The sequence below is a fragment of the Oreochromis aureus genome, linkage group 23 (assembly GCF_013358895.1).
Source record: "Oreochromis aureus strain Israel breed Guangdong linkage group 23, ZZ_aureus, whole genome shotgun sequence".
NCBI lineage: Eukaryota > Metazoa > Chordata > Actinopteri > Cichliformes > Cichlidae > Oreochromis > Oreochromis aureus.
In genome coordinates, this window is record NC_052963.1 from 9,298,564 (window position 1) to 9,307,708 (window position 9,145).

The following is a 9,145-nucleotide window of genomic DNA, read 5'->3' on the forward strand; positions in this document are numbered from 1 at the left end:
CCGCATTAATTTTTTTTTCCATCGCTGTATTCCAGCTGGGGTTCCATAGATACTGATTTTTCTGTCCCCACAGGATAGACCACTCTTAATACGATTACAGAGCTAGAGACTTTAAGATAATTCAAAGCATCTCCACGGTTAATTCTGAGAAGGCGGCATGGATGCCACATCCGCTTATTGTCATTCCCTGCATGCTAAAGAGAGCATAAGAGTTGACTTATTACCACACAATACTGACTAAGTGGGAAATCTCTTTGGACATGGCGGCCCACCATATGCTAGATTTAATTCGATTTTCTTTTTAGGCTTTAGTTAAGTGCTTCTAAAGTTTCTTGTTCCACAGCAAGAGGGTAAGAGGGCAGCTGTAGCTTTGACTTGAATTGCTTCTTCAAGAAGGGGCAAATAAGCCACGAGTTTGCTAAAATACAGAACACTTATAGCGACACAGCAGCATTAGCGTATTGGGTGCAAAACTGGATTAAACCTAATCCTAGAGTAAATTCATTTCTTTCAGTGCAGATCTCTTGCAAATGTGTGTTTTCTAGGACTAGGAGCTTAATCCAAAGAAGGGTCCATAAAGAGATGTGATGTGTTTGCTTTAGCTTAATTGTCTGCTACATTTTTAATACCCACTTAATCTGAGGTTAAAGGTTGTCTTAATGAGGAATCTGCCCTACCATATCAATAGATGTTAGAAGATGTTATGGTAATGGCTTTTAAAATTGCAGGTTGTTCACAAACACTTTATATAAAAGACAAACACTGTCAGTTTCATGTCACCCAGTGGATTTCGGTTTTTAAGTCTCAGTGTTTGCATTATTACTGCTTCCATGTTATTGTTTGAGGAGCAAGAGGTGACTGTATTTAGAGCACAGTATGGCGTGCTATAGGTTGTTAGCAAAATGGGTGCAGGGCACAAACACTGATGACAAGCAGATAAATATCAATAATTTTTCCTTTTACTGTTTTTGATGGGCTGTACCTCTAATATGAAAAAGCATTACCTGCTTTAACATCCTTTTTGAGTCTGAGGGGCAACTTTACTTAAAAAATTAGCATTTAGTTGTATTCGGCATTAAAAATGTCCTTTTCAAGCCAGACATGTTCCTGTCCTAAAAAGAAACAAAAATATAATCAGGGTACTTCTGCACTGGCCTTCCGATGGGTGCTGGTGAACCCCAGTATGGTGGCCTTGAGAGGTCAAACTCACTCAAGCTTAAGAAAACACTAGCAGACAGAAGAACATTGCAAAAGCACACAAAATACAGCAGAAGTTGAATAAAACATAACAGAAATAACAAAAAATAGTGTAAAAGGCATTTAAAAAATCACAAAACAAAAGTGAAGTGTTTTTGGGGACACAGGTGCAGAAGTGACAAGCTAACAGTAAATGTGTATTTTCAGTATTATATGAAACGTGACAAACCATGTTACTTTACATTGTTTTCCGCCTCACTGATGAACACTGCTTCTCTTAAGCGTGTCTCAGTCTCACAGCAATCCTTCTTTAGCTTTGGTTTCTATCACTTCTGCAGCTGGTCCGTCATGTTATTGTGTCCCCACAAACACTTCTTTTTTGGGGGGGGGGGGTTACTTATGACTTTTACAGCATTTATTTTAATTTTGTTGTGATTTCTGTTCTGTTTTATTCAACTTTTGTTGTATTTTGTGTACTTTTGGTGTGTTTTTCTACTTGCTGGAGTTTTCATGAGTTGCAGTTCATTTGACCTCTCTGGGCCACCGTAAATTTGGCTTTTAGAGAATATAATTGTTTTATGTATACATAAACGCTTACAGCTGCCCTCTTACGAAAAACTTTAGAAGGCTGTAAACATATTAAAGTTGGGCCTTTTTAACATGGGGTCTATGGGGGTTGACTCACTTTTGAAGCAAGCCTCAAGTGGCATTTGTGGTACTGCAGTTTTGGACTCTTCTGCTTTGAGTTCACTATAACTGGCTGCTTGATCAAGTCCAGTACAGGGAGGCAGGGGGATAACAATGTGCAGCTAATACATTCCTGAAGTGCCAAGAACTCATATCGATGGCGCCTCAAAGAATGTTCTTTTCAGCAGTTCGGGCTGGGTGTCAGCCATCTTCTCCCAACTTCTCTAAAAAAGGAAATCAAGGGGGGTAGCTACTGTGGTCATTTAATGACAAATGAAGAGCTCCCCACCGTGTCCAGCTGTGACTTTCAAAAGCGTGGAGGAGGGCTTGGTGGATAACAGCTAAATCGCTGCTGAGTGACAAATCAAATGGTTGTTGCAGCTAAATCAAAAGACAGCGAGTTACAAAGTGCAGCCTGAGAATGCAAGTCCTGCCAAGAAGCCTTTTTCATCATTATGCTGCCCTCTACGGGTCTTCTTCTTCCAGCCTCACTCTTTTTCCACCCCCCCACCACCCATCCCCAACACACACACACACACACACACACACACACACACACACACACACACACACACATCATCATCACCCCTCCTCAGCACCACCAGCCCGCCTCCCCCACATTACCACAGCTTGCACCCCCCCTCCCCTCGCCTTCCTAAACCACCCCCCTTAAAGAGTATTGCGCGCATTAAATTGCTTTTCATTTCCGTGCTGTGACAGTCTCTGAGATTGGGGGGGATTTATGCATTTTCACGAGTGACTTTCACTGTCATGCTACGGTAATTATTTCATAATACGTCCTTCGCTGCAGGGCACGGGCTGGTTTGCACCAACCAACCGAGATTAAGTTCCACTAGTTGACAACGTTGGGTGGAAAGATGAAGCGCGCGCGTACATAGGATATCCTATGAGCAGGAGCAACAGAACTGCAGAAAACAGAAGAAGGAGAAGGAGAAGAGGAGGAAAGGGGGAGATCGGATTCTCGCAGCCGAGGAGGCAGCTGGAGGAACATTGATCTCCGGTCGATTTGGACGCACTGGCAATTGAAATAAAGAGACCTTGGGCAGATCTATACATAAACTGGTAGGAGCCGCACCGCTGGCAGCAGACGGGGGGAGGGGAGGGGGGGGGGGATTCGTGCCTCTCTCTGAGCCGCTTCCTTCGTCAGTGCGCATGGATGAAAGTCACAGTTAAAATGCATGCGGCAAGTCCTGTCTGATGTGGGATTACCGCGTTTTTATTCGCCCCCCTCGCCTCCCGACCATGTTCCAACTTTGGTTTTGGCTCTTTTTCCGAGATGACACTGCTAATTTCAGTCGGCGCTGGGAGAGCACCGGAGCCCGTTTCGCCGCGCTGGCTGTCACATCATCGGCGTGAATGAGAACGTTACCCGCGCTCGTCCATGCCTGGTTTATGGAGCTAAACACCGCGGAGACTTGACTTGATTTTTTTTCTTTCATCTTTCTTTTCTTTTCTTTTCCTCTTTTTTCTTATATTTTTTTAATCATCCGACTGAAGGGCGGACAGTGAAATCACGAAATCCATGTTTTCACTGAGGCTGGGGGGAAAAGACCGGGCACAGCCGTGATTTTCGGCATGTTTTGGCGTTTACCGGAATCAGTACGGTAAGAAAACCCTGATTTCTTTTCTCTCCCCCCCCCATTTCTTTTGGTTTAACTGCATGTCTCAGCTGAGACGTTATGCCTTTTTAACGTATTCTTTTTTTTATTGGGAGGAGGAGGGGTGAGTGTGTATCTGTGTGTGTGTGTGTGTGTGTGTGTGTGTGTGTGTGTGTGTGTGTGTGTGTGTGTGTGTGGGGGGGATCTCTCCGTGGTGCTGAAATCTGCTTCCACCCTCGGTCACATTACCGAAGTTGATCCCGGATTTAAAGATGCTGTTAAGAAAGGTGTCTGCGGCCGCTGTGCCAGTAACAAGCACAGAGCCCGCATTTCTGCGCTCCCGTTAGAGCATCCTGTTGTTTTTTTGTTTTTTTTAAAAAGCCTGCTGCATCCGCACACGGATGCTCTGCAAAGACAAGGCGCGCTGATGCACTAGCGTTCCAAGTTATATCTCCATTATTTCCGTGAGCCTGGCTTTTAAAAACAAATATTTATTTATTTATTTGAAATGGTGTTAAACTGAAATATTTCAAACATTTTGATTGACACCTCAGTGGTGGAGTGTCTGTGTGCGTGCGTTAAAATTGCGCTTATTTATTTTATTTTGATTTTTGGGGGGAGGGAGGGGGGTGATTTATGGAGCGATGTGTGGGCTTTTTGTGCTCTTTTAAGGAACGCACACAGACCCAAATGTGTGCGTCTGCTGTGCGCGCACGTGTGTGTGCACGCGCGCGTCTGAGGCGGTGAGAGAGAGGGAGAGAGAAAGAGAGAGAGATCTGTAACCTTCTATATAGCAGATGCCATACATAATACTTGATTATAGAATTATTTACTCCACGTAAAAATGTAGTTTGGATCACAGATCCTCCGCGAGATTTGCCTTTGATCAACTCCTCTCCTTTCTTTCTTTTCAATCTTTCTTTTCTCTTTTTTCCTCTTTTTTTCCGCCCGTGGGCAGCAGCAGCAACAGAAGAAGGAGAAGAAGAAGGGCTGCGACTGTCGCCTTGTAGGCTCATATTCACATTTTCTATGGCAGGCCGGATATATATGTGTGTATCAATTTTTCTACAGAGATGAGGACTGTCTGCTTCTCCCTGTCGATTGATATCAGGGAACTGGCATTTTATTTTTATTCTCACCGAGGACGGTTTTTAATCATAGCACAGGAATAACCCCCCCCCCGTCTTTCGTCCTCATGTTGTGGAGGTGGAGAGAAGGGATCCGACAGTTTCCCCAAGTCGTCGGGTATGGGGGGTGAGTGAGAAATCTTTGTAGTTCGGAGATAGGAGTTCATCCTCGAGGTTTTAATGTGAGTTTGAATCCTCAAAGAAAAAACAAACAAACAAACACATACACATAATAATAATAATAAGAAGAAGAATAAGAATAATAACAGAGACCGTAAATGCAACAATCACCCATCTCACAAAGGATGCGACTCGAGATTACCTGACAAGAAGTGTCGTTTGTCGTTTTTCCACTGTCATCTGTTAACAAATACTCGAATCTCCGCGTCTGCAAACGGTGGATGGCGATAGCTTCTTTTTCTTCTTCTTCTTATTCTAACAAGATGGATTGGAATTCAGGCGAGCTATCAAAAAATGCGCAGTGGCCGTCCAATAACGGATACTTGTGTTAACTTAAATACAACACTCTTTATGCATGCAGTTGTTAAACACGCAACTTGTTTTCTGCCACCTTCAAAATCAAAATGATGCCGACATAACACATCTGCATATTGGAAAAATATGTGTGTGTGTGTGTGTGTTTGTGTGTGTGTGATGAATACATCTAATGTTTGCTCATTTAGGCTCTTCTGACTGAGCACATTTGCATTTCTGTAAATATTGCACCTGTGCCCATGCTGTGTAAAACACAACTCGTCCTTTTCTCTCCCCTCCTTAGATGACACCTCATACTGGTACTGCACTTGAGTGAGCTGGGGCATCCTCTCCCAGGAAAAATGCATATCTGGATCCTAAAAATAATACTTCTGATTGCATCATCTCTGAGGCTGGTTGAGATGTATGACAATTATGGGGAGATCTGCCGAAACCTGTGCACGTGCGAGGAGAAGGAAGGGATCCTGACGGTGAGCTGCGAGAACCGGGGGATCATCAGGCTGACGGAGATCAGCCCCGTCCAGTACTCCATGTACCACCTCCTGCTCACGGGCAACCTCCTGAAGAAGCTGTCGGTCGATGATTTCATCAATTACACCGGGGTGACCATCCTGCACTTGGGGAACAATGATATCTCTGAGATAGAGTCGGGTGCCTTCAATGGACTTCAGGGATTAAAAAGGTTGCACCTGAATAACAACAAGATAGAAGTTCTGAGAGATGAAACCTTTAAAGGACTTGAGAGCCTGGAATACCTACAAATTGATTATAATTTCATCACAAACATAGAGTCCAACGCCCTGAGCAAACTACACCAACTAACAGTGATGATTCTGAACGACAACCTGCTCTCTGCCCTTCCTCCCAACATCTTCCGGAATGTCCCCCTTACGCACTTGGACCTGAGAGGGAACCGCTTAAAAATGTTCCCCTATATTGGCCTCCTGGAGCACATGGACAAAGTTGTGGAATTACAACTGGAGGAGAATCCGTGGAATTGCTCCTGCGAGCTCATTGCTCTGAAGGCTTGGCTGGAGAGTATAGCTTACACGGCTCTGGTGGGAGAAGTGGTGTGCGAGACGCCGTTCAGGCTCCACGGAAGGGACCTGGATGAGGTGTCAAAGCAGGAACTCTGCCCACGAAGACCCCTAGAAGACACAGTCAGGCCTGCGCCGCCTAGCAGCACTAATGGATACTACCAGACCACACCGGCCGCTGTCACAGCCTCTGCCACCTCTTCGGCTGTTTTAAGGTCTTCTTCCAGGCCTACCAAGGGCACACGGCAATTGAACAGAACCAGGTTAAAGCCCACCTCCCGAATACCAGGCGGCAACCCATACAACTATGGCCCCATCATTGCTTTTCAGACCAAATCTCCTGTGCCTTTGGACTGCCCCACTGCCTGCACATGTAATCTGCAGATATCTGAAATTGGGTTAAATGTCAACTGCCAAGAGAGAAAGATTGAAAGCATTTCTGACCTAAAACCCAAGCCATACAATCCTAAAAAAATGTATCTCACTGGAAATTACATCCCTGTGGTGCGGAGATCAGATTTTGTCGACGCCACTGGATTGGATTTGCTTCACCTGGGAAACAACAGGATAACTCTGATCCACGACCGGGCTTTTGGGGATTTAACCAACCTGCGTAGGCTGTATTTGAATGGTAATCTCATGGACAGGCTCACAGGAGAAATGTTTTTTGGTTTGCAGAACTTACAGTATCTTTATTTAGAGTACAACAAAATCAAGGAGGTCGATGCGGGCACTTTCCGCTATCTCCCTAATCTGCAGCTGCTTTTCCTGAACAACAACCTCCTGAAAACTTTACCTGTGGGCATCTTTTCCAGCCTCTCCCTGTCTAGGCTTAATCTGCGTAACAACCATTTCCAAAACCTCCCCGTGAGTGGTGTTTTGGATCAGCTCAAGCTGCTGTTGCAGATAGATCTGTTTGAGAACCCCTGGGAATGCTCCTGTGATATAGTGGGGATGAAGATATGGCTCGAGCAGCTCAGTGCAGGCACTGTGGTTAATGAGGTCGTGTGCGAGACGCCAAAACGCCACACAGGAATGGACCTGTGTTCTGTCCCATCAGAGCAGCTCTGCCCAGATTACTCCGAAGCTTATGTCTCGCCGACTCCACCTACGGAGGAGCCCATGGACGAACACGTTGTCACCACAGGTGCTACTCGGAGGTTGGACACCCCCGGCAGCACCGTCCCCCTCTCCGTCCTTATCCTCAGCCTCCTGCTTGTTTTCATCATGTCTGTCTTTGTCGCCGCGGGGCTCTTTGTTGTTGTCATGAAAAAGCGTAAAAAGTCACAGAGTGACCGTACTAGCACCAACAACTCCGACGTCAGCTCTTTTAACCTGCAGTACAGCCTCTACAGCAACCGCTCTGGACCTAAAGTTAAGGCCCCGGCTGGTCATGTATATGAATATATCCCCCATCCAATGGGCCATATGTGCAAAAATCCCATTTACAGGTCAAGGGAGGGGAACACAGTGGAGGATTACCGTGACCTCCATGAGCTCAAGGTCACATACAGGAGTACCCCAGATGATGAGAGGGATAGTAGTACAATGAGGAGCCCTTCATACAGTGTTAGCACCATCGAGCCACGTGAAAACCCTTCCCCTGTGCAGGATGCAGACCATTTCTTCAGAGGGATCCTTGAACCTGATAAGCAGTCACCCCACCAGTCCATCCCGTCAATCCCTGCAGGGGCCAATTTAGAGTACAAGTATACGGGGCCCGTGTCGTACACGTACAACCCAAATTTTGATGTCAGACGTCAGTTCTTGCACCCGGAGAGAATAAGAGAAACAGTGCTCTATGGCACAGCACCCAGTACTGTTTATGTCGAGCCCAACAGAAATGAGTATTTGGAGCTAAAAGCTAAACTGCAGTCTGAGCCTGATTACCTCGAAGTTCTTGAGAAACAGACCACCTTTAGCCAGTTCTGAGCAACAGAGTCGTGAGCGTAATGAAGCATTTTCTCTCTCGACCCTCCTTGAAACAGTGGCTCAGTTTCTAGGGTGCCTTGGCACAAATACAAACAAGCAAAAGAGAAAGAGTTGAAACGGGGTGTGCCGAACAATCTTATTCTTATTTCAGAAACATGACATTACAGGAATGGATACAGCTTTCTCGAGACATGGATGAACAAAACTGCTTAACTGATGATGCAAAATCTATTTTTCTATGGTGAAGATCGAATAACACACAAAAATGTAAGTGTACAGGTAAATCTTACCCAACTTCATTTTCAGGAATATAACCATACATAAGGTATATTGTGAATCAGAAAAAGAAATGTTTATAAAAATCACACCTGGACATACAAGAAAAAACAAACAAACAACAACAAAAAAAAAAACCCAACACATTGTACAGCAGATCATCAAAACTGTGTAGGACTATTTTCTGCTGTAGTCTGTAAGTAAGTATTTATTGATATAATCTGCCATGTCTTTTCAAAACTTTTGATTCTTCATCAATATTACCTGTGTCATCATACTCCATCATCCTCCGGAAAAAGGCTTATGTTTCTAGTTTCATTTACTGTAGCTCTGCATTGTAAAAGTGGCTTTTCTTTATCCTTTTTTGGTTTTCTTTTCTTTTGTTTCTCGGAAAGTGGCACACCCCAATGTTCAAAACAGACTGCGTCATTTGAAGAAGATGAAAAAAAGAAAAGAAAAAAGAAGTGTCTTTGTATGCTTTCTGCACTTTTTGGAAATGGAAGGCAAGTTAGCCTTCATTGAGCTCTCATAAAGGAGATTATTATATTAAAAATGAATATGGCTATTCATTCTTAATATGTAGGATTGATATGTTATCAAAACAAAAATTCATAAATGATATTTGAAGTATTAATTATGTTGTGTAATACTGGTATTTTAATCAATGTAACACCTATTTTTATACGAGCATTGGCAAATTCTCTATCGATTATGGGTTCTTTTGTTTTGATTGCTTTGCACTTATTGCACTATATTGACCAAACTATGTTATTGT

At 44.1% G+C, this 9,145-nt stretch overlaps 1 protein-coding gene across 2 annotated transcripts; it reads left to right on the forward strand.

Annotated features, from left to right (window-relative positions):
- Window positions 1–2,608: 2,608 nt before the first annotated feature.
- On the forward strand, window positions 2,609–8,927 carry LOC116313233 (SLIT and NTRK-like protein 5). Of its 2 annotated transcripts, none has more exons than XM_031730853.2 (2): window positions 2,609–3,509; window positions 5,409–8,927. In XM_031730853.2, the coding sequence occupies exon 2, from the start codon at window positions 5,467–5,469 to the stop codon at window positions 8,092–8,094; it is 2,628 nt and encodes an 875-aa protein (XP_031586713.2). In that variant the 5' UTR covers window positions 2,609–3,509; window positions 5,409–5,466; the 3' UTR covers window positions 8,095–8,927. The 2 variants fall into 2 exon arrangements, with proteins under 2 accessions (XP_031586713.2, XP_039462356.1); XM_039606422.1 differs by having other exon boundaries at window positions 2,609–2,967.
- The last annotated feature ends 218 nt before the right edge of the window (window positions 8,928–9,145 follow it).

Excerpts from the sequence above, each read along its gene's own strand:
- LOC116313233 (XM_031730853.2), top strand. The coding sequence starts at position 5,467 with ATGCATATCTGGATCCTAAAAATAATACTTCTGATTGCATCATCTCTG.